Raw genomic sequence first — 26,459 nt, 5'->3', positions numbered from 1 at the left:
ATCTGAAAAAATCATTGCATCAATAAGGTTGAAGTGCCTGAACAATCATTTAAATACTGGGATGATTAAAAGTATACAGTTACAGCTATATAGGACCCTGGTCAGACCCCACTTGGAGTACTGCGCTCAGTTCTTTCTGGTCACCTCACTACAGGAAGGATGTGGAAACTATCGATAGAGTGCAGAGGAGATTTACAAGGATGTTTCCTGGATTGGGAAGCATGCCTTTTGAGAATAGGTTGAGTGAACTTGGCCTTTTCTCCTTGGAGTGACGGAGGATGAGAGGTGACCTGATAGAAGTGTATAAGATGGAGAGGCATTGTTTGTGTGGATAGTCAAGAGGCTTTTCTCCAGGACTGAAATTACTAACACAAGGGGGCACAGTTTTAAGGTGCTTGCAAGTAGGTACAGAGGAGATGTCAGGGGTATGTTTGTTTGTTGTTGTTGTTTCCTTTCGCAGAGTGCGTGGAATGGGCTGCTGGCAATGGTGGTGGAGGCAGAAACAGTAGGGTCTAGGTAGGTACATGGAGTTTAGAAAAATAGAGGGCTACAGGTAACCCTAGGTAATTTCTAAAGTAAGTACATGTTCGGCACAGCATTGTGGGCTGAAGGGCCTGTATTGTGCTGTAGGTTTTCTATATTTTTTTCCATTAATTTTCAGTTATATTACTGTGAAGACCAGCATTAATTATCAATCTTTAACTGTCCCTTGAACCACATGGCTTGATGAACCACTTCAGAAGGCCTTTGATAAGGTCACACATAGGAGGAGGTTAGTGGGCAAAATTAGAGCACGTGGTATTGGGGGTAGGGTACTGACACGGATAGAAAATTGGTTGGCAGACAGGAAACACAGAGTAGGGATTAACGGGTCCTTTTCAGAATGGCAGGCAGTAACTAGTGGGGTACCGCAAGGCTCGGTGCTGGGACCACAGCTATTTACAATATACATTAATGATTTGATGTGGGCACGTGACCAAGTGGTTAAGGCATTGGACTAGCTACCTGAAGGTCGTGAGTTCAAGCCCCAGCCAAGGGAACATGTTGTGTCCTTGAGCAAGGCACTTAATCACACATTGCTCTGCGACGACACTGTATGGGTCCTAATGCCCTTCCCTTGGACAACATTGGTGTCATGGAGAGGGGAGACTTGTAGCATGGGCAACTGCTGGTCTTCCACACAACCTTGCCCAGGCCTGTGCCCTGGAGAGTGAAGGCTTTCCGGGCGCAGATCCATGGTCTCCCAAGACTAACGGATACCTTTACTTTACTTTAATTATTTAGATGAAGGGATTAAAAGTAACATTAGCAAATTTGCAGATGACACAAAGCTGGGTGACAGTGTGAAATGTGAGGAGAATGTTATGAGAATGCATGGCGACTTGGACAGGTTGGGTGAGTGGGCAGATGCACTTTAATATGGATAAATGTGAGGTTATCCACTTTGGTGGCAAGAACAGAAAGGCAGATTACTATCTGAATGGTGTCAAATTAAGAAAAGGGGAAGTACAACGAGATCTGGGTGTCTTGTTCATCAGTCACTGAAAGTAAGCATACAGGTACAGCAGGCAGTAAAGAAAGCTAATGGCATGCTGGCCTTCATAACAGGGGGAGTTGAATACAGGAGCAAAGAGGTCCTTCTGCAGTTGTACAAGGCCCTGGTGAGACCTCACCTGGAGTACTGTGTGCAGTTTTAGTCTCCAAATTTGAGGAAGGACATTCTTGCTATGGAGGGAGTGCAGCATAGGTTCACTGGGTTAATTTTAGGGATGGCGGGAATGTCACTTGTCGAAAGATTGGAGCGACTGGGCTTATATGCACTGGAATTTAGAAGGATGAGAGGGAATCTGATTGAAACATACAAGATTATTAAGGGATTGGACACGCTAGAGGCAAGAAACATGTTCCCGATGTTGGGGGAGTTTAGAACCAGAGGCCACAGGTAGACAATTTAGAACGGAGTTGAGGAAAAACTTATCCACACAGAGGGTTGTGGTTCTGTGGAATGCTCTGCCCCAGAAGGCAGTGGAGGCCAATTCTCTGGATTCTTTCAAGAAAGAGTTAGATAGAGCTCTTAAAAATAGCGGAGTCAAGGGATATGGGGAGAAGGCAGGAACAGGGTACTGATTTTGGATGATCAGCCGTGATCACAGTGAATAGCAGTGCTGGCTTGAAGGGCTGAATGGCCTACTCCTGCACCTATTGTCTATTGTCACATTGGTGATCAGAAATCACGTTTAAGACAGATTTCCTTCTGTGACATTCAGATAGTTTTATGACCATTATTAAGACAAGCATTTTACTCCAAGAGTAAAATAAAAATCTGAATTTCCCAGCTACCCTTAAGTAAGTGCATTTTCAACTGTTGTATCTGGACTCTGCAACTCAGATGTCCAGAAACATTCATCAGTCTAACCATTACACTGCCGCAGCTAAAGTATGAGGAAACAGCCTCAATTTAAATATTTATTAATGTTTTACACATGACCATTTTAACTACACAGGTAGCAGAAGGTCCTGTCAGCTGCTGGACAAAAAGCATTAAAGTTCAAGCACACGAAATAGCAGACTAACACAACTTTGGAGAGGATATTAAATATAATGAAATTTGTAACAAATAAGCACAATTTTCTCTAAAAATAATAATCTTTAGGAAAAAGTTATGCAAATAAGCACTAAAAATTATACCTGCTTCACTGGTAGGCTGCTCTTCAACTTCCTGGGTTTCCTCAGGTGACTTGGGGATCATGAAACTGTTTCCTTCTGAGACAGTCATGGAATTACTACTCATTCTATCCTCATTGGAACTGACACAGTTGTGCTGTGGTACAGTGGTGAATGAGTCCAAAGATGAATATTCATCCAAAGTGTGCTCTACTACATCTTCTGAAGTGTTGCACTTCTCTGAATATCCTCTCCCTCTCTTTACGACTTCCACTGAATTCACATTTGGATTGTGCCCATTTTCCTCACGGTCACAGATAGCTTTATCCTTTTTCACTAAACATGTTGGTTGCATGCATGTGACTGCAGAGGATGACAGTCGTGTGGAATCTTGACCGGTTCTTAGCTTTTGTTTAACCTTTGAAACGGCAACACCATTAACTAATGGAGGAGGCATCAACAATCTATCTGTATGAATTTTGGAAAGATTCAGGGTTAAATTGGCTCGGGCTTGATGGTTCCCATAAACTTGTGAAGATTGTTTTGGCAACATCTTTTCTTTAGAATCTTCAGTTGAACAGACTTCACTTGGAGTGGATCCCGTCACTGCCTGTGTTAAGTCTGCAGTAGATGATGCTTTGGAATTGGGTAAACTCACTGATTGTCCTAAGGTTTTCAGATTCAGGTTCTCCCCCAGTGATGCACTACGAGATATCTTGGCTCTGAAGCTGGCGGTTGGATCCATGTACGACCTGGCTCTGCCCGATTTGTTTTTCGATGTAACTGAATCAGCAAATAAGGTCATTTTGCCATTAAGTGACGGTCTCACTGCTGTCTCCTCATTCAGTTGCATATCATTGTTGCTCGATTGAGCAGCTGACATGAATGAAGATGACAACGAATTATCACCTTCTGATTGAAAGCAAAATAAGAAATATTTAATACAGTGTACTTGCCTTAAAAGCAAAAAGTATGAACTGACAATTTTACTATTGGAAACAATGTTTTGTAAAGATATGTCTAATTGAAAGTAAGTCAACCCAGGTCAAATCTTACCCATTTGTACCAGGTCCTTGACAGAGGCTGATCTTCTGCCCATTTGACTGCTTTCATTCTTTCTTCGTTCTTTCACCCCAGGCAATACAGGGGGAATGCCAGCACTCGTAAACATCAACCATGCTTCCTGTTCATTTCCACTTGTCACTTTCTCAACCCCATTTCCCTTTACAACTCCATGAATTTCTATCCCACTGAAGGACGACTGAAACTGTGACCCAATAGCTTGCGAAGTTTCCTCTTCAGGATTTAACTGTGTAGACTTGAGAGATGCCTGGTGAGAAAATCATTAATATTTTTTTCCCAAATACAGCTTCCATTCAATCTCATTGTTAATTAATAAATTGTGTACACAGGAAATGCATTCCATCACCTAGAGCTACTTTTCTCCCTCAATCTCAACATTAAGTGGTGCGCTAGGTGCTATTAACAAACATATTATTAGACTGCAGCCAACCAATGAGCAGGAGCATGAGAAGTAGCAATTTCATTTAGATCTGTGGCTGAAGATTAAAAACTGCAGCAGTTTGCGGCAGTTTTTGGAGTTGGACTGCGCCCCATCAGTGAAGGGATTCATTAGAAAGGGTGAAAAAAGTAAGACGGGCAAGCAGAGCTGCTATTATGAGTGGGAAAGTGCTGGCATGGCTTTGGCTCATCAGGCTCTGGCGAGATCAAGCTTGGACAAGGTAGGTATTGGGTAGATTTCTTCTTCTTTACTCTACATTCCTCACCTATTAGGGCACAGTACCTTCAATGAGAACTGCTCCAGGGACTGTTCTGTGTGTGAAGTGTGGGAATTCAGTCTCCCGTATAAACATCTGCACCAGCTGCACCTCCTCAGAACATGCTGAGGAACCGCAGCTGCAGGATTGGTCTCAGAGTACTTGGAGACACATGATAAAACAGGCCATGATCAGTAGTGTTTCCTCGAGGGAAAATGTTGCCTGACAGATCTGTTGGAATTCTTGGAAGAAATAACAAGCAGGATAGACAAAGGAGAATTGGTTGAGGTTGTGTACTTGGATTTTCAAAAGGCTCTGACAAGGTGCCATAAATTAGGCTGCTTAACAAGCTACATGGTATTACAGGAAAGACACTAGAATCGATACTGGCACTGGCTAATTGGCAGGAGGCAGCGAGTGGGAATAAAGGGAGTTTTTCCTGTTTGGCTGCCCGTGACTAGTGGTGTTCCATAAGGGTCTGTGCTGGGTCTGCTTCTTTTTACATTGTGTCAATGATTTCGATGAAGGAATTGATGGCTTTGTGGCCAATTTTGCTGACAATACAAGGATAGGTTGAAGGACAGGTAGTGTCGTGGAAGTAGAGAGGCTACTGAAGAACTTAGATTAGGAGACTGGGGAAAGAAGTGGCAGATGGAATACAATATCAGGAAGTATATGATCACGCTCTTTAGTAGAAGAAATAAAAGCACAGACATTTTCTAAATGGAGAGAAAATTCATCAACCTGAGGTGCAAAGGGACTTAGGTGTCCTTATGCAGGTTTCCCTAAAAGTTAATTTGCAGACCGAGTCTGTGGTGAGGAAGGTAAACTCAATGTTAGTATAATTTTCAAGAGAACTAGAATATAAAAACAAGGATGTAATGTTGAGACTTTATAAAGCACTGGTGAGATCTCATTTGGAATATTGTGTGCAGTTATGGGCCCCTTATCCAAGAAAGGATGCGCTGACATTGGAAAGGGTTAAAAGATGGTTTACAAAAATAATTACGGGATCAAAAGGCTTGTCATATGGAGAGTGTTTGATGGCTCTGTGCCTGTACTCACTGCAACTCCGAATATTGAGGGAAATTTCATTGAAACCTATTGAATGTTAAAAGGCCTCAAAAAAGTGGATATGGTGAGAGTGTTTAAGACCAGAGGGCACAGCCTCAGAATAGAGGGACATGCATTTATAATGGAGATGAGGTGGTTGAGCAGAAAATGAGGAACCTGTCTGTGGAATTGTTGTCACAAGCGGCTGTGAAGGTCAAGTAACTGGGTACATTCAAGGCAGAGTTTGACATACTTGAAAAGTCAGGGTATGAAGGGTTACTGGGAGGAGGCAGGAGGTTGGGGCTGAGGGGGAAAATGGATCTGCCATGATAACATGGCAGAACAGACACGATGTGCCAAATGGTCCAATTCTGCTCCTATATATATTTTATCCTGGAAAAGAGGTGGAGAAACAGGTTTGCGATTGCAGAAATGCAAAATTAAAAATTTAGAAATACACAGTAATATCTGATCAGAGAAATGCAAACACTGAAGGGTTTTCAACAGCAACTTCTCATCAGATACTGATAGGAACTCTTATTACCATTATATGTTGTTCAATGCAAATCAATTTCTAAAAAGAAAGGAGCATGCAGTTACAGACTATCCTGGGTAAAGTTTCAATAATTGCATTCATATGCACTTCTAAACTGTTTTAAAAAAAAACTGAATTTTCTCTAACTCAACTGAAAGTCTACAGAGCATGACAAATATCTGGTGGGAAATCTAATTAATTTAGACTTGATTGTTCAAGATTTCTTACTTTTCTAAAAGCAATAAGTAATTCATTTCTGAAGGTGAACTGGCTTCACTTGGATCCAGTGATGAATCCAAGAATTTAGATACAATTTGAATCCAGTGAGTCTTCAATGATCTTCCAACTGTTAACAACTACTCAAAATAAGGTTTAATAGAAATTATGTTTAATTATTCTTGACAGAACACCAGTGAGAGCAAATGACAATTTATTGTTACAACAAATATAGCACAACTTCACCACGAACGGTCCCAAGCCCTGCCGTGAAAGGATGGGCATAGGGTATGGAGCTGGCAACACCACCCCGTAAAAAACAGAGTTCCTGAAATGCCATCAGAAACTTCAAAAACCTCATCCCTGGGACAGGAAGGATCTTCAAAGATGACCGACACCTAGGGTCAAAACAAAAGACTAGCCCAGGACAGAGGACAATGGCGAGTTGCTATTGGCAGCCTATGCCTCAGTAAACATGGTGGGTTTAGGAAGAAGAAATATAGTGGAAAGATTGAAGTGTGTTTGGGGTAGTTTAGTTTTGGTAGCCTTTTAGCAAATGATAAACAAATATTGGAAATATTATTAAGATAATACAACTCAAACAGGAAATCTCCTCATGACAGCATAGTGAAGATAGCAGTACATTAGAGACCAAAAGATCTGACGATTAATGTTATTCTAACATGAAAGAGAAATGATACATCTTTGGATTAGGTAAAGCCTCTGAAAGCCATCCAGTAAACCCTTGAGTATATTGACTGGCTGCATCGCAGCTTGGTATGGAAACACCAATGTCCTTGAATCCTTGAATGGAAAATCCTACAAAATGTGGATACAGCCCAGCCCATCATACGTAAAGCCCTCCCCAACACTGAGCACATCCACACGGAGCGCTATCACAGGAAAGCAGCATCATCCAGGTTATGCCTTCTCATTCCTCCCATCAGGAAGGAGGAACAGAAGCATAAAGGCACACACTCAGTGATTCAGGAACAGCTTCTTCCCTTCTGCCATCTGATTTCTGAATGGACAATGAACCCATGAATACTACTGTACCTCATTACCTTTTTTTGCACTTATTTAATATAACTATACACATATTTACTGTAATTCAGTTTTCTTTTATCTATCATGTATTGCATTGTACTGCTGTTACAAATTTATAAATTTCACAACATAGGTAGGTGATATTAAACCTGATTCTGTCAAGTACTTTGATAATAAATTTACTTTGAACTTTGGTGAAATGCATGCACATACTTCGGGAACTCATGACTCCTACCACCAAGAAAAACTAGGGCTGCTAATACAAATGGATAACACTACTTGGATATGCTGTTCCAAGTCACACATCACCCGGAAATACTTTGCTATTCTTTTATCATCAATAGGTCAAGATCCTGTAACTCCCTATCTAACAGCACTGCCAACTCAGGTAATTTCCAAATGGTTAGTACTGTACATTATGGCCATGCAAGCAACTTCCAAGACCAAAAAAGTAAAAATAAATATCAGGATTGAGTTGAAGTGCAACATTCCTCACCCTTGGGTGGCATAATTACTTACCAAAGAATAAAGCAAAACTCGTCTAATAAGTTTCTATATTTGGGAGAAATTGGCCATTCCTGTAAAACAAAACTTACCATGCAAACCAATCTGAATTGAAATTGGGGAGCTACTCTAACAAATTTTCTAGGGGAAAATTACACAGATCATTCAATTCACTAATTATATTTCCAGAAACACATACTTTAAAACATGATTAAGCCATTAACTTAAAGTGATTGGCAGGATTCAATACTCTTAGGAACAAAGAAAACCAACAGCACAATACGCCCTTCAACCCACAAAGTTGTGCTGTCCTGAGAAATTACCAACAGTTACCCATAGACCTCTATTTTTCTGAGCTCCATATACCTGTCCAGGAGTCTCTTAAAAGACCCTATCATATCCGCCTCCACCACCGTCGCACACATCACTCTCTGCGTAAAAAACTTACCCCTGACATTTCCTCTGTACCTACTTTCAAGCACCTCTTGTGATAGCTATTTCAGCCCTGGGAAAAAGCCTCTGACTATCCACACGATCAATGCCTCTCAGCATCTTGTACACCTCTATCAGGTCACCTCTCATCCTCCGTCACTCCAAGGAAAGCACCTAAATTTATCGGGTAGTCCGTCGGGCTTACAAAAGTGACAATATTTGCTGAAATTCTTCAATGCAAATTGTCAGATGGATTTCCATAAGCTATTCTTCTGAAGCAAAGTATGATTGAAGGGTTGGGCATTAGTAATATAATCCTCTCCAACTTGCATCCATCAGGTTTATTTCCTCATCAAGAAATAAATTTATCTGTCTGTTATCCAACTGGCAGCTTCGAATCACAAACTTACCCAAATTATACATAGACTTAATATAACTGTACTCCAACCTCCACTGAAAATTGAGTTGAAAGTGGGAAACACCAAGTAACTGCTGAGTTCCTTCAGCATTTTGCATATTGGTGAAGTAGCTCACAAGTTATTTAATCTCATTTGAGAAAGGTTTTAAGATATAACTATGCCAAACTTAGTTAACTTACATCTTGCAAATATTTGCTCTGCTGTTGGAAGTTGTGGGGGAAAGCTGCTGTGATCCTGCAGGGTAAAACAGAAAACACAATATTTTGATACACGTGGCACTTCATGTAGTTGATATTACACAGTGCGTATTTTTAAACCATCTGAATGAAATACATCTTAAAAACAGTATCAAATTAATCTGTAACCAAAGAGGTTGATCTTCAGCTCCAAGAATTGCATACAAAAACATGATCAAGTTTGTCCATTAGCATGCAGGCAAGGAAGGTCCCAGACTTTATTACTAGTTGGTGCTGCATTGCACTGTGATTAGCTTACTGTACTTGATCACTTCAGAGCAGAGGTTCCCATCCTGGGGTCCACAGACCCCTTGGTTAATGGTATGGTCCATGGTGTAAAAAAAAGGTTGGGAACCCCTGCTTTAGAGGGAGAGAAAAGATATTACTCCTTGCATAGATACTCACCAGAGTACCTACTTGTTATAGCAAACTTGGCCCTCCAATTTGAAGACATCTGCTTGGCCTGCGTGTTGCTACTATATTGGGAACCTGCACAAACCTCCAATTTTCTACTGGTGCCCTCCCAACAATGAATCGGCCACAAGCTGGTGGTGTTGAGACCGCCTGAAAGCACGGCTTGGCCAAGCAGTGCAACTGTGAGGCTCAGAGCAGAGCCCTGACCAGCACAATGAATTAAGACCATTGCCAAGGACTGACATCCCCTGCACAGTGGATGGCAACAAGCCGAATGAAATATACAAGTCATTAGACTGGAGAAAAGCTGTGAAGCCAAACAAAACAAAGACAGCAGCTTTTACCATCTCCAACAGGAGAAGAGACAGAATATAGGATCTGCACTTTCCATCAACAAGGAGCAAGGTGATGCCAGACACTGCCAAAATAAATAAAGATCCTTTATAACCCTCATTCTCTGCTCTAGTGATATATAGAAGTGGTATTTACTGTAGTGGAAGTTACAGGACAATACAGACAATCAGGGCAAAGTAACTACCAAGGACTGCTGGTCAGTAGGGTGATGAATACATAAGCCAAGTATGAGGGAGTGTTTATTTATGACAAATGTTGGAGAATGTTGTGGGAAAAGATTCCTTAAGGGCAAGCTCCTGAAAATAACTTGTACCCGAGTCTTTTCTGTATAATCTCGGTCAAAATATGATGTGCCATATTAGATGCCTACAGCAAAGCATTCAACATTTATGAGTGAAATTTTGCAATTAAACTGATTAATTTTGATCCTCCAAGGTGTACATGGAAGAAATTTGATATATGTGGACAGCTTTAGACAACAGACAAGCTTTCGATGAGGGATTTAGTTGAGAGGTGCACCAGTTCTCAGTCATTCTCCAATACAATAACATTAGTCACTTGAAAAGCTCCAGATTATCCTTAATACTGAAAGCAGGCTAAAGTGTAATCAAAAATATGACACGGTTCACAAAACTAGAATATTACACTCAACCTTCACAACTGTTTAATACAAACCTACTACTTTTCTGGCAGCGGGACAGAAATCGAGCAGAAATACTCAAGCGTGGATTCAGGAAGAAGTTGTTCTCATTTTCTGCATTTTGCTGGAGATCTTTCAATGAATTGTCAAATTTCTCTGTAAATTAACAAACCAATTTTATTCATGTGCATGTGATCACTAGTTTGGAAAAGATAGGTAAAGAAAAAATACATTTTCTCCACATTATTACCATTAGAAAACTCATTAGCTAGAGTTTCAAAGTTGTGTTTGAGGAATTTTTCTTGGTCTGGTGTTTTTGCTGCATGTAACTCCTGAGGTACTGTGCTGCTCTGTTCGTCCTCCTCTTCTAATCCTGAAGAATGACCATCGGAACTGAGCTGACCAACAGAGTCAGAATCTAGGGTGTGACAATATAGTTAGTATTGTAATTCACCCATTGAACCTGGTTCAATCATTTGCTTCATTGCACCAAGACTTCTGCTACATTTGCTCAATCAAAAAAATAAGGGGAGAGGAAGTAGGTTCAAGGGGGAATGTGAGTGAGTTGTGGATGCCTAGCATGCGTAGTCTGGTATAGTGGTAGAAGCAAATCTATTAGAGACTTTTAAGAGATGGGCACATGGATGGAAGGAAGATGGAGGGATATGGACATGGTGTAGGGAGGGAGGGATCAGTGTTTGGGTGATTTTGATTTTTTTTTTAAGCTAGTTTGGCACAAAATTGTGGGACAAATGACCTGTCCCTGTAATGTACTAAGTTGTATGTTCTATGTTCTAGAAGAAACAATAGAGCATGTCTTGCAGCTAACTATTTCAAAATCAAACAAGAAATAATTTTAAAGCTAATTTTGTATAGTTACTAAATCAGTGCAAATCTTTTACTAGTTAAAGACTCTTTGGTTCCTGGCTCCATTGATCCTTCAGTAATTTCATCTTCCTGGCTTCATGCGAGCAATTTTTCAGCCCAGGCGGTCAGTCAATCATGCAACCAATTTCTAAGCCCTGGCGATAGGTCACTTACTGCACCAGCAATTAGTCACTCACGTGACCAATTTCCCAACCCCAGCGATCAGTCATTCACTCAACCCATTTCCCAGCCCCGTCAATCGGTAACTCTCATAACCTATTTCTCAGCCCCAGTGATCCAGTCTATAGATACTGCCCAACGTTAAATATTTCCAGCATTCTGGCTATCTAGTCCATGCCAACCCGATCTTCAGTCTAGTACTGTCTATCTGCACCCAAACCATATCCCTCCAACTCCTTCCCATCTGTGTACCTATCCATACATCTCTTAAATATTACAGCTGAACTCACATCCACCATTTCTTCTGGCAGTTCATTCTTCACTTGCAACACCCTACGTGAAGAAGCTTCTCCTCAAAAATTTCTCTTTCCACCCTAAACCTATCATCTCTAGTTCTAGGCTCACCCAATTTGAGGGGGGGGGGGGGGAAGCCTGTAAGCATTCACCCTATGCGGCCCCCCCCCCCCAAGTTTCATATAACTCCAAGATCTCCCATTATTCTCCTGCAGTCCAGGAAATAAAGACCTAACTATTTAAATTTTGCCTATAACTCAGGACCTCAAGTCCCAGATCATCCTGTACATTTTCTCTATACTCTTTCAAGCCAAGGTAGGTACGTGACCAGAGCCAGAAACAATACTCTAGGCATCACCAACATCTTCTGCAACTTCAATTGTGGAGTAAGAGGGCAGTGAGACAGGAATCATATTTGGGAAAAGGGGAAGGGAAAGGGGAGAGAGCAGGAAGCACAAGGGGACATTATATAATGATCAATAAACTAATTGCTTGGAACCAAATGACCATGCTTGAAGTCTGAGGGGTGCGTGTGTCTGCACTCGTGTCAACCCTCCCCCCACGCACTACACTGTTCCCTCTGTGCTCCACCCCTGCCATTCCCAACATCCTTTGCTCCTGCCAGATTTATAAATTCTTTCTGCTCCACACTAACAAATACAGCACTGTGACACCACTTTCAAGGAGTTATGGATCTGTCCTTTGTTCTGCCACGTACCTCAGTGCTCTTACCAATCACTGTGCAAGCCTTACCCTGTTTGTCCTCCCAAAATGCAACACCTTACCCTTGTCTGCACTGAAGTCCCACATAGGAGATTGGTGGGCAAAATTAGGGCACATGGTATTGGGGGCAGAGTACTGACATGGACTGAAAATTGGCTGGCTGACAGGAAACAAAGAGTAACGATTAACCAGTCCCTTTCAGAATGGCAGGCGGTAACCAGTGGGGTACTTCAGGGTTCAGTGCTGGGACCGCAGCTGTTTACAATATGCATGAATGATTTAGATGAAGGGATTAAGAGTAACATTAGCAAATTTGCAGATGACACAAAGCTGGGTGGCAGTGTGAAATGTGAGGAGGATGTTATGAGAATGCTGGGTGACTTGGACAGGCTAGGCGGATGCATGGCAGATGCAGTTTAATGTGGATAAATGTGAGGTTATCCACTTTGGTGGTAAGAATGGGAAGGCAGATTATTATCTAAATGTTGTCAAGTTAGGAAAAGGGGAAGTACAAGAAGATCTAGCTGTTCTTGTACATCAGTCACTGAAAGCAAGCATGCAGGTACAGCAGGCAGTGAAGAAAGCTAATGGCATGCTGGCCTTCATAACAAGGGGAATTGAGTATAGGAGCAAAGAGGTCCTTCTGCAGCTGTACAGGGCCCTGGTGAGACCACACCTGGAGTATTGTGTGCAGTTTTGGGCTCCAAATTTGAGGAAGGACATTCTTGCTATTGAGGAGTGCAGCGTAGGTTCACGAGGTTAATTCCTGGGATGGCGGGACTGTCATATGTTGAAAGATTGAAGCGACTGGGCTTGTACACACTGGAATTTAGAAGGATGAGAGGGGATCTTATTGATACATATAAGATTATTAAGGGATTGGACACACTGGAGGCAGGAAGCATGTTCCCGCTGATGGGGGAGTCCAGAACCAGAGACCACAGTTTAAGAATAAGGGGTAGGCCATTTAGAACGGAGTTGAGGAAAAACTTTTTCACCCAGAGAGTGGTGGATATATGGAATGCTCTGCCCCAGCAGGCAGTGGAGGCCAAGTCTCTGGATGCTTTCAAGAAAGAGATGGATAGAGCTCTTAAAGATAGTGGAATCAAAGGTTATGGGGATAAGGCAGGAACTGGATACTGATTGTGGATGTTCAGCCATGATCACAGTGAATGGTGGTGCTGGCTCGAAGGGCCAAATGTCTATTGTCTATAAGTTCCATCTGCCATTTTCCAAGATCCCACTTTAGGCCTTGTTAGCCTTCCTTTCTGTAAAATGCACCTCTCCCCAATCTTGGTGTCATCTGCAAATCTGCTGATCCAATTTACCATAACATTATCCAGATTGTTGACATAGATGATAAACAACAATGGACTTAGTACTGATCACTGCAGTACACCACCGTCAGTCAGAGAGATGATAATTTAGTACCATTCTCTGACTTCTCTCACTAAGCTAATGTTGAATCCAATTAGCTACTTCATGTTGAATGCCAAACAACTTCACTAGTCTCCCATTTGGGACTTAAAGGCCTTGCTAACATTCATGTAGACAATACCTACCACCTTTCTGTCATCAACCTTCTTAGTAAATGCCTAAGGAAACTATCCAAGATTGGTTAAGCATGACCTACCACGCACAAAACTATATTGACTATCCCTAATCAGGTTGTCTATCTAGATACTTAAATACCCCATCCCTCAGATTACCTTTCAATAATTTAGACAACGAGCTTAAGATCATAAGATATTAGTGGCAAAATTAGGCTATATAGCCCGTTAAATGTGCTAAATTCATGGCACATTTTTTCCAACACCATTCTCCCACTCCCTTAACCAATCAAGAACCTACAAACCAATCAACCTTTGCCTTAATAAGACACAATGACTTGGCCTTGAATGACAACAAATTCCACAGATTCATGGCCCTCTGGCTGCAGGAATTGCTCATTTGTTTTATTCTGAGGCTATGTCCTCAGAATCTACTCTCCTATTAATGGATGCATCCTATATTTATTCACAACTGATGAGAGGCTCCCTGGCCTACAATTTCCTAGTTTATTCCAGAGCCTTTCTCAAACAATGGAACAACATTAGTTATCCTCCTATACCTCAGCCATAGCTAAGGACATTCAAATACCTTTGCTTGAGCAATTTCTACACTAGCTTCCCCCAATGTCTGTGGGGACAGACTTATCCACCCCAATTCACCTCAAGACAGCCAGCACCACTTCTTCTGTAACCATAACCATATAACAATTACAGCACGGAAACAGGCCATCTTGACCTTTCTAGTCCATGCCGAACTCTTACTTTCATCTAGTCCCACCGAGCTGCACTCAGCCCATAACCCTCCATTCCCTTCCTGTCCATATACCTAGCCAATTTAACTTTAAATGACAACATCGAACCTGCCCCTACCACTTCTGCTGGAAGCTCGTTCCACACAGCTACCACTCTCTGAGTAAAGAAGTTCCCCCTCATGTTACGCCTAAACTTTTGCCCCCTAACTCTCAACTCATGTTCTCTTATTTGAATCTCCCCAACTCTCAATGGAGAAAGTCTATCCACGTCAACTCTATTTATCCCCCTCATAATTTTAAATACCTCTATCAAGTCCCCCTCAACCTTCTACATTCCAAAGAATAAAGACCCAACTTGTTCAACCTTTCTCTGTAACTTAGGTGATGAAACCCAGGTAACATTCTAGTAAATCTTCTCTGTACTCTATTTTGTTGACATCCTTCCTATAATTCAGTGACCAAAACTGTACACAATACTCCAAATTTGGCCTCACCAATGCCTTTCAACATTACATCCCAACTCCTATACTCAATGCTCTGATTTATAAAGGCCAGCATACCAAAAGCTTTCTTCACCACCCTATCCACATGAGATTCCACCTTCAGGGAACTATGCACCATTATTCCTAGATCCCTCTGTGCTACTGCATTCTTCAATGCCCTACCATTTACCATGTATGTCCTATTTTGATTAGTCCTACCAAAATGTAGCACCTCACATTTATTGGCATTAAACTCCATCTGCCATCTTTCAGCCCATTCTTCTAACTGGCCTAGATCTCTTTGCAAGCTTTGAAAACCTACTTCATTATCCACAACTCCACCTATCTTGGTATCATCTGCATACTTACTCATCCAATTTACCACCCCATCATCCAGATCATTAATGTACATGACAAATAACATTGGACCCAGTACAGATCCCTGAGGCACACCACTTGTTACTTGTCAACCTGACAAACAGTTATCCACCACCACTCTCTGGCATCTCCCATCCAGCCACTGCTGAATCCATTTTACAACTTCAATATTAATACCTAACGATTGAACCTTCCTCACCAAACTTCCGTGTGGGACCTTGTCAAAGGCCTTACTGAAGTCCATATAGACAACATCCACTGCTTTACCCTCGTCAACATTCCTAATAACCTCTTCAAAAAATTCAATAAGATTTGTCAAACATGACCTTCCACGCACAAATCCGTGTTGACTATTCCTAATCAGACCCTGTCTATCCAGTTAATTATATATATACACCATCTCTAAGAATACTTTCCATCAATTTACCCACCACTGATGTCAAACTCACAGGCCGATAATTGCTAGGTTTACTCTTAGAACCCTTTTTAAACAATGGAACAACATGAGCAATACGCCAATCCTCCGGCACCATCCCCATTTCTAACAACATTTGAAATATTTCTGTCAGAGCTCCTGCTATTTCCACACTAACTTCCCTCAAGGTCCTAGGGAATATCCTGTCAGGACCTGGAGACTTATCCACTTTTATATTCCTTAAAAGCTCCAGTACTTCCTCTTCTTTAATCATCATAGTTTCCATAACTTCCCTACCTATTTCCCTTATCTTACACAATTCAGTATCCTTCTCCTTAGTGAATACTGAAGAAAAGAAATTGTTCAGAGTCTCCCCCATCTCTTTTGGTTCCACACATAGCTGTCCACTCAGATTCTCTAAGGGACCAATTTTATCCCTCACTATCCTTTTGCTATTAATATAACGGTAGAAACCCTTGGGATATATTTTCACCTTACTTGCCAAAGCAACCTCACATCTTTTAGCTTTTCTAATTTCTTTCTTAAGATTTTTTTTTACATTCTCTATATTCCTCAAGCACCTCATTTACTCCATGCTGCCTATATTTATTGTAGATATCTCTCTTTTTCTGAACCAAGTTTCCAATACCCCTTGAAAACCATGGCTCTCTCAAACTTTTAACCTTTCTTTTCAACCTAACAGGAACATAAAGATTCTGTACTCTCAAAATTTCAGCTTTAAATGACCTCCATTTCTCTATTACATTCTTCCCATAAAACAAATTGTCCCAATCTACTCCTTCTAAATCCTTTCGCATCTCCTCAAAGTTAGCCTTCTGGGTCCAGACTTATCCTTCTCCATAATTATATTGAAACTAATAGCATTGTGATCACTAGTCCCAAAGTGCTCCTCAACATAAACCTCCGTCACCTGACCTACCTCATTCCCCTACAGGAGATCCAACACTGCCCCTTCTCTCGTTGGTACCTCTATGTATTGCTGCAAAAAACTATCCTGCACACATTTTACAAACCCCAAACCATCCAGCCCTTTTACAATATGGGCTTCCCAGTCTATGTGTGAAAAATTAAAATCTCCCACAGCATGTTCCCGCTGCTGGGTGAGTCCAGAACCAGAGGCCACAGTTTAAGACTAAGGGGTAGGCCATTTAGAATGGAGTTGAGGAAAAACTTTTTCACCCAGAGAGTGGTGGATATATGGAATGCTCTGCCCCAGAAGGCTGTGGAGGCCAAGCCTCTGGGTGCTTTCAAGAAAGAGACGGATAGAGCTCTTAAAGATAGCAGAATCAAAGGTTATGGGAATAAGGCAGGAACTGGATACTGATTGTGGATGATCAGCCATGATCACAGTGAATGGCGGTGCTGGCTCAAAGGGCAGAATGGCCTACTCCTGCACCTATTGTCTATTCTCTAATCACAACCTTGTGCTTACTACAAATATCTGCTATTTCCTTACAAATTTGCTCCTCCAATTCTCACTCATTTGGTGGTCTATAATAGACCCCCATAAGAGTTACTACACCTTTCCCATTCCTCAATTCCACCCAAATAGCCTCCCTAGACGAGCCCTCTAATCTATCTTGCCGGAGCACCACTGTAATATTTTCTCTGACAAGCTATGCAACACCTCCCTCTCTTGTCCCTCTGATTCTATCACACCTAAAGCAATTAAATCCAGGAATATTTAGTTGCCAATCACACCCCTCCTGTAACTATGTTTCACTAATAACTACCACATCATACTTCCAGGTATCAATTCATACTTTAAGCTCATCCATCTTTCTTATAATGATCCTAGCATTAAAATAAATGCATTTAAGAAATTTTCCACCTCCTACTCTGTTTATCACTAACGGTGCAAACAACTTTACTATTTTCTTTTTCCTCCTTCCTCCCTACATCTGTTCCTACACTCTGGTTCCCCATCTCCCTCGTATCTACAAATGTAGTTTAAATCCACCGGAGCCTCTCTAGCAAACCCACCTGTAAGAATATTTGTCCCCCTCCAGTTCAGATGTAGACCATCTCGCCGTGAAAGGTCCCACCTTCCCTGGAAAACTGCTCAATTATTTATAAATCTGAAGCCCTCCCTCCTGCACCAATCTCTGGATATGGTCCATGACCTCATTACTCTTTTGCTCAAATTCTATGTCTGCCTCCTGAAGAATTCAAATGCCAAAAAAAAAATTACCTTCATATCTCAAACAAGGGAAAATCTCACCTGTGCTCTGCCATCCAGAAAAAGAGGGATCTTCCAGTGGCCACCCATTTTAATTTCACTTCCCATTCCCATTCTGACATGCCAGTCCATGGCCTCCTCTATGTCACAATGAGGCCACACCCGGGTTAGAAGAGCAAAACCTTATATTCTGTCTGGGTAGCCTCCAACCTGATGACATGAATATAGATTTCTCAACCTTCCGACAATGCTTCCCGCCTGCCCCCCCCCACCTCCTTTACCATTCCCATTTCCCTCTCTCACCTTATCTTCTTGCCTGCCCATCACCTCCCTCTGGTGCTCCTTCCCCTTTTCTTTCTTCCATGGCCTTCTGTCCACTCCTATCAGATTCCCCCTTCTCCAGCCCTGTACCTCTTTCACCAACTTCCCTGTTCTTTAATTTCACACCTCCCCCTCCCAGTTTCACCTACTTGTGTTTCTCCCCCCACCCCCCCACCTTCTTACTCTGACTCTTCATCTTTTTACCTCTAACCGTGATACAGGGTCTTGGCCCAAAATATCAACTGTACTCTGTTCCACAGATGCTGCCCGGCCTGCCGAGTTCCTCCGGCATTTTGTGTGTGTTGCTCTCTTCCATATCTTTCTGTTTTATGCATAGATGACTACTTGGATCTTCAAGTGTACCAGTTTAGTCTGGTTATCCTTTTGCTCTTATTATACCGAAAGAAACCCTTGGGTTTGTCTGCCAGAGCAGCATCCTGTCCCTTCCAGCTCTCCTGATTTCTCTCTTATGTATTTTCTAGCATTTCTCATACTCAGCGAGCATCTCATTTGATCCTTAACTGCCTATACCTGATATGCAACTGCTCCCTTTACCTGGACCTCAGCATACTTTGATATTCTTCCCTAAACTGTTAGCTTTACCTTTTATTCTAAATGGAATATGCAAATTCTACACTCTTATGGTTTTCCTTCTGAAAGCCTCCCACACACCTCTTTGCTTGACAGCAGCCTATACTGATCCATCTCTGCCAAGGATTGCTTCTGAATCTCAGTTAGGATTTCCATCTGTATATTTTCCTGTTTTATTACACTTGTCTTCTTTTTAAATCACTATGTTCTAGTGCCATTTTGTTTGTTCTTGGTCACCCTTCACACTTTACAATATCTGTCTTAAGTAATAAAATTGAATTCTCTATGCCTCTAGGGTACTTTCAGAATTCTGTTTTTTTCTTCTATTTTCTTAACAGTTGAGGACTAACAATATTCAGCTCCTAAACAACAGGAATTCTGCAGATGCTGGAAATTCAAGCAACACAAATCAAAGTTGCTGGTGAACGCAGCAGGCCAGGCAGCATCTCTATGAAGAGGTGCAGTCGACGTTTCAGGCCGAGACCCTTTGTCAGGACTAACTGAAGGAAGAGTGAGTAAGGGATTTGAAAGTTGGAGGGGGAGGGGGAGATCCAAAATGATAGGAGAAGACAGGAGGCGGGGGGATGGAGCCAAGAGCTGGACAGGTGATTGGCAAAAGGGATACCAGAGGATCATGGGACAGGAGGTCCGGGAAGAAAGACAAGGGGGGGGGGGACCCAGAGGATGGGCAAGGGGTATATTCAGAGGGACAGGGGGAGAAAAAGGAGAGTGAGAGAAAGAATGTGTGTATAAAAGTAAGTAACGGATGGGGTACGAGGGGGAGGTGGGGCATTAGCGGAAGTTAGAGAAGTCGATGTTCATGCCATCAGGTTGGAGGCTACCCCGACGGAATATAAGGTGTTGTTCCTCCAGCCTGAGTGTGGCTTCATCTTTACAGTAGAGGAGGCCGTGGATAGACATTCCCATTCTGACATGTCTATCCACGGCCTCCTCTACTGTAAAGATGAAGCCACACTCAGGTTGGAGGAACAACACCTTATATTCCGCCTGGGTAGCCTCCAACCTGATGGCATGAACATCGACTTCTCTAACTTCCGCTAATGCCCCACCTCCCCCTCGTACCCCATCCGTTACTTATTTTTATACACACATTCTTTCTCTCACTCTCCTTTTTCTCCCTCTGTCCCTCTGAATATACCCTTTGCCCATCCTCTGGGTCCCCCCCCCCCCCCGTCTTTCTTCCCGGACCTCCTGTCCCATGATCCTCTCGTATCCCTTTTGCCAATCACCTGTCCAGCTCTTGGCTCTATCCCTCCCCCTCCTGTCTTCTCCTATCATTTTGGATCTCCCCCTCCCCCTCCAACTTTCAAATCTCTTACTCACTCTTTCTTCAGTTAGTCCTGACGAAGGGTCTCGGCCTGAAACGTCGACTGCACCTCTTCCTACAGATGCTGCCTGGCCTGCTGCATTCACCAGCAACTTTGATGTGTGTTGCTTGAATATTCAGCTCCTGCTTTTCTGATTTGCAGAAAAATAAACTTTAAACTCCTCAACTTCAATTAATTTTCAGCTAAAGTTTCTTTATTTTCTCAGAAAGACCACATTGCTATTACATTATTAAATTATAGCTATCTGTAGGGTCAGTGTGCCAAAGCAAAGTCCTGAAAATCCAGGTTGAAATGACTCCAAGGTAGAAGGCACTACCTTGTGAGTGGATTTAAGCAAAACAGCATTTTTAGTAACAGCAAATTCACAATACATTTTCAAGAACACACCCAGACCAGATGTATTTATTACGTGTACATTTTATGTTAACAACTAGCACACCCAGGAATACGGTGGGGGTAACCCGCAAGCATCAGCACACACTCTGCACCATCATAGCATGCTCACAATATTCTGTAAAACACAAACAGCGGTAGCAACACCAGAACAAAACAAGCCTCTTTCCCATCCCTCCTACACACTCACTCACACCCCAAACAGCAGGACCAACTGCGTCTGGGCCTCTACTCCTTGTCCCCAGATTGCCTCATGACATGTGTACACAAATTTTCACTTTGTAAATAAATCCAATACTGCAGGTCAATAACATACCAACTCTGGAGAAAGTAAAACAGCTTTGTAAATTAATACCTTCATTTTTGTGTTAGAAGATCACAGTAAAAAGTGCTGTACAGGCTATAACCCAGAGATTATACTCAACATTAATTAAATTACAATTACTTTAAAGTATCGAGTTCCGATGGACACAAGAATTTTAAAAACATAAGCAAATGGCTAAATGACAATTAAAAAAAAGACGAGAAAATCTGCAGATGCTGGAAATCCAAGCAACACACACAAAATGCCGGAGGAACTCAGCAGGCCAAGCAGCACCTATAGAAAAGAGAACAGTTGACGTTTCGGGCTGAGACCCTTCAGCAGGACTGGAGAGAGAAAGAAAAGTTTAAAGTAGGGGGAGGGGAGGGGAGGGAGAAACAAGGTGATAGGTGAAACCGGGAGGGGGAAGAGGTGAAATAAAGAACTGGGAAGATGATTGGTGAAAGAGATACAAGGCTGGAGAAGGGGGAGTCTGGTAGGAGAAGACAGAAGGCCATGGAAGAAAGAACAGAAAGAGAACCAGAGGGAAGCAATGGGCAGACAAGGAGATAAGGTGAGAGAGAGGAAAGGGAATGGGGAATGGTGAAGGGGAAGGGGGCATTACCAAAGCTTGAAAAAAAATCGATGTTCATGCCATCAGGTTGGAAGCTACCCAGTCGGAATATAATGAGTTGTTCCTCCAAACCGAGTGTGACCTCATTACAGAGGAGGTGACCATGGATTAACATATGGAAATGGGAATGGGAAGTGAAATTAAAATGGGTGGCTACTGGGAGATCCCGCTTCTTCTGGCGGATGGAGCATAAATGCTCGGCAAAGCAGTCTCCCAATCCACATCGGGTCTCACCGATATACAGGAGGCCACACCGGTACCACAAGACACAGTACATGATCCCAACAGACTCACAGGTGATGTGTCATCTCACCTGGAAGGACTGTTTAGGGCCCTGAATGGTAGTGAGGGAGGGGCAGTGCAGCACTTGTTCTACTTGTAAGGATAAGTGCAGGAGGGACGAATGGACAAGGGAATCGCGTAAGGAGTAATCCCTGCGAGAAGCAGAAAGTGGGGGAGGGGTGGGGAGAAAAGAAAGAGGGACATGCTTGGAGGTGGGATCCCATTGGAGATGGTGGAAGTTCCGGTAAATTATGTGCTGAACTTGGAGGCTGGTGGGGTGGTAGTGAGGGCAAGAGGAACCCTATCCTTGGTGGGGTGGCAGGAGGATGGGGTGGGAGCAGACATGTGCGAAATGGAAGAGATGTGGTTGCAGGCGGTGTTGAAGGGAAGCCCCTTTCTTTGAAGGGGGACATCTCCTTCGTTCTGGAATGAAAAGCCTCATCCTGAGAGAAGGGAATGACATTTTTTGCAAGTATCAGGGTGGGAGGAGGTATAGTCCAGGTAGCTGTAAGAGTTTGTGGGTTTGTGCTGTAAGAGTCTCTGATTATTAACCCAAAATGAGTTACCACCCTTTCTCTTCAATTCTCAGCATATTTAAGATATGCTATTGGATTCAGCACATTCAATGGTATTAACTTTCTCCCCACAAATTTCAAATCTTGATCTATTAGTAAAAATCAAAATTGTTGCTAGTTTCCCGACAGGATCACTCACCATCCTGTTGTTGTTCATGACTGGTAGTGTGACTGCTTCCTGAATCCAAAGAGTAGGCACTGTCAGGACTGTTCTCCACTGAATGCACAACTGGCCAATCAGAATCACCTTCTTGTAGTTTCTTTGGTTGTTCTTCTACTTGAAAATCACTGTCATGGAAGATGGTATAGTAAATGCACAACTAAAGCTACAGCAGAAGAATTAATGAATACTCAAACTACACAATACAAAATCTTACTAAAGAGCATTAAACACATTTTGTAAGTGTAAATATTTTCTTTTCACATCCCACTGAAAGAAAGCCTTTCATGATCAGATGCTTGCTCACCCTCAACTGTCCTGCTAAAGAAATAAAGTTTGCATTCTATTTCAGTTCTCTTGTTAATGGACTATCCATATTGATAAGTTGTTGACAAACTCCAAAATTTTTCTGCCGTGATAGTCTACTTAAAATATTTTTTTCTTGTTGACAAAAAAGTGTCATAGAAACACAGAAATCTACAGCACATTGCAGGCCCTTCAGCCCACAATATTGTGTCAACCATGTAACCTACTCTAGAAACTGTCCAGAATTTCCTTACCACATAGCCCTCTATTCTAAGCCCAATGTAGCTATCTAAGAGACTCTTAAAAGATCCTGTTGTCTCCACCTCTACCACCATCACCGGCAGTGCATTCCACACACCCACCACTTTGTGTGAAAAACCTACCTCTGACATCCCCCTTGTACCTACTTCTAAACACCTTAAAACTATGCCCTCTTGTGTTAGCCATTTGAGCCTGGGAAAAAGCCTCTGGCTATCCACACCATCAATGCCTCTCATCATCTTATACACCTCGATAAGGTCACCCCTCATCCTTTGTTGCTCCAAGGAGAAAAGCTCAAGTTCACTCAACTTATTCTTATAAGGCATCCAGGCAACATCCTTGTAAATCTCTGCATTCTCTCTATAGTATCCACATTCTTCCCAAAGTGAGGTGACTGGAATTGAACACAGTACTCCAAGTGGGGTCTAACTAAGGTCTTGTATAGCTGTAACATTACCTCACAGCTCTTGAACTCAGTCCCATGGTTGATGAAGGCCAACACACCATACGCCTTCTTAACAACATTGTCAACCTGTGCAGCAGCTTTGAGGACCCCATGATCTCACTGATCCTCCACACTGCCAAGAGTCTTACCATTATTATATTTTGTCTTCAAATTTGACCTACTAAAATGAACCACTTCACACTTATCTGAGTTGGGCTCCATCTGCCTCTTCTCAGCCCAATTCCGCATCCTATCAATGTCGTGTTGTAACCTCTGACAACCCCCGCAGACTATCCACACCACCCAAGTCGCTTATTCAGCCCATCTGGATCATGACAGCAACTCCACTGGTCTAATTCCACATCTCCTTATTTCCTTGCATACCTGCAATTTCTTACACGTGCCCATCACCCCCCATCCCCACTAATCCTTTTTGCCATTAAGAGATAATTTACAATAGCCAGTAACCTGTCACTGTGTCTTCGGGACATGGGAAAAGATCCATGTAACATACAGACCGCACTAAGAACAGGACAACAGTATTGAAGCCTCGTGCCTGGATCTGCTGTGCCACTTTGCTGCCCAAGCTATTCTAAAGAAGCCCACCTTTGTACCTGCAGTGCAGATGATAAATTCCAGATAATTGGTATGAGGTAATTTTAGAATTCAACATTTAACAACGCTCAGAATACCCACTTTGCTGTACTGGTAGAATGATTATCATTCAAAGGATAAAACGTCAGCGTGCTTGTTTCAGTTTCCAACACATCCATCCTCTGGGACAAAGTATTATCTGCATCTTCTGGGCAAATAGAACTTGGCCTTCCAACAGAATTTCTTGACAAAAGACCAGGGGAAATTTCCATCTTAAAAAAAAGATTTATTTATTTTTTGGTAACGTAAGATAAAACTGAGCATAATTAATCTGCTGTGATGAAGAATATATAATATACTATAATTCCTTCAAGACCCCTCTCCACATTGACCATCAATGCATAAACTCTAGCTCCCCATAAAAATTGAAGATAGGAATGACATTTGGACTAAGAGCATAGATTTCTACCTCATGTTCAAATCATCACTCTGCTGGTTCAATCATTCATTTAAATATACAATTATGTCAAGTGTGAACCTTAGTAAGCTTGTGAACATACAAAGATGCAATGAATCTTTACAGAAAATGTAAAAACAAAACATAGACCATAGGGAGAAAACGAAAAGCAAGCAACCTTTTCCAACTGCAGAGTCTTTGCATTTCATCAAACTTAAAATTTCTGGAGTATAAAAGCATATCAAGATTCCATAATTCCAAAATATTTTATTAGTTAAGTTTCTTAGGGCTTCTGGAATTAAACATTTTTTTCCACACATTGAAAAATAAATTAATCAAACAGTCTAAAGTTTCAAAAGAAAGCCAATTTTCAGTAGAAAATGCTGAAAGTGAAAGCCAATATCTAAACAATACTGGTGTCTTCTGACAGAAGTTGATCTGAAATCATTTGGCCAAGTAGACACTGGAACCAACTATTAACATGTATATAACTTGCCATTTATACAGTTCTGCAATCCATCATGAAAACACATGCATAGGCCCATTTCACTACTTTATGGTATAAATGAAATGATCGTTATGACATGGGACACTAGAATTCACTTCAGCTTGCTTACAAAGTGCAATCACAGTTATACCACTGCTAAATTCCACTCAGTTTGTAAGGAATACAAAGTCTGCAACATCGTAATTCATAGATTACATATCAATTAGTGACTGACGTCAGACAGTCAGGATTGCTGATATTTTGGTTTTGAGACTATTTCTTCAAAGTGGAAGACAATGGAGTGAATACAGCTCGTCAGACACACTTCTGAGAAGTCCTTAAATGCAGTGCTGATAAAAAGTATTCCCATCCCTTGGAAGTTTTCTTATCTTATTGTTTTACAACATTGAATCACAGTGGATTTAATTTAGCTTTTTTTGACACTGATCAACAGAAAAATACTTCTTGATGTCAAAGTGAAAACAGATCTCTACATAGTGATCTAAATTAATTACAAATATAAAACACAATAACTGATTGCATAAGTATTCACCGCCTTTAATATGACACACCAAATCATCACTGATGCATCCAATTGGTTTTAAAAATCACATAATTAGTTAAATGGAGATCACCGTGTGCAGTCAAGGTGTTTCAATTGACTGCAGTAAAACCTGAAAGGTCCAACTGCTGGTGAGTCAGCGTCCAAAAGAGCTGATTGTGGACTACAGAAGGAACAGAGATCGGCTCGGCCTGATCAACATCAATGGGTCTGCAGGTTGAGAGGGCGAGTCGTTTCAAGTTCCTTAGTATATGCATCACTGATGATCTTACCTGGACTGTACACACTGGCTGTGTGGCAAAAAAAAAATAGCACAACAGTGACTCTTCCACCTCAGGCAACTGCAGAAGGACCCCCAACTGCAGTATGGACCCCCAAATCCTCAACACCTTCTACAGGGACACCAGTTGAGAGCATCCTAAATGGCTGTATCACCGCCTGGTACGGGAACTACACCAACCTTGATTGCTGGGCACTGCAGAGAGTGGTACGGACAGCCCAGTCCATCTGTGGATGTGAACTTCCCTCCATTGAGGATATTTGTAGCAGTAGGTGCAGAAAGAAGGCCTGAACGATGATCAGGGACACCAGTCACCCCAACCATAAAC

General features: G+C 42.0%; 1 protein-coding gene across 2 annotated transcripts in view; it reads right to left on the bottom strand.

The window, feature by feature from the left end:
• Nucleotides 1–26,459, bottom strand: part of LOC140203752 (WD repeat-containing protein 62-like) — a 140,533-nt gene that overhangs the window by 12,469 nt on the left and 101,605 nt on the right. The window contains exons 23-29 of one of the 2 annotated variants that reach the window (XM_072269799.1): nucleotides 24,448–24,617; nucleotides 22,719–22,867; nucleotides 10,543–10,710; nucleotides 10,328–10,448; nucleotides 8,828–8,882; nucleotides 3,721–3,994; nucleotides 2,689–3,576 (exon numbers count right to left, since the gene is read on the bottom strand). In XM_072269799.1, coding sequence (XP_072125900.1) covers nucleotides 2,689–3,576; nucleotides 3,721–3,994; nucleotides 8,828–8,882; nucleotides 10,328–10,448; nucleotides 10,543–10,710; nucleotides 22,719–22,867; nucleotides 24,448–24,617 — 1,825 coding nt within the window. The remainder of the gene's footprint in view (nucleotides 1–2,688; nucleotides 3,577–3,720; nucleotides 3,995–8,827; nucleotides 8,883–10,327; nucleotides 10,449–10,542; nucleotides 10,711–22,718; nucleotides 22,868–24,447; nucleotides 24,618–26,459) is intronic. The other variant, XM_072269800.1, reaches the window with a different exon arrangement.

Source organism: Mobula birostris, chromosome 10 (genome assembly GCF_030028105.1).
Source record: "Mobula birostris isolate sMobBir1 chromosome 10, sMobBir1.hap1, whole genome shotgun sequence".
Taxonomy (NCBI): Eukaryota; Metazoa; Chordata; class Chondrichthyes; order Myliobatiformes; family Myliobatidae; genus Mobula; species Mobula birostris.
Note: the sequence above shows the minus strand (reverse complement) of the source record. Positions and strands in the feature narration are given on the sequence as shown.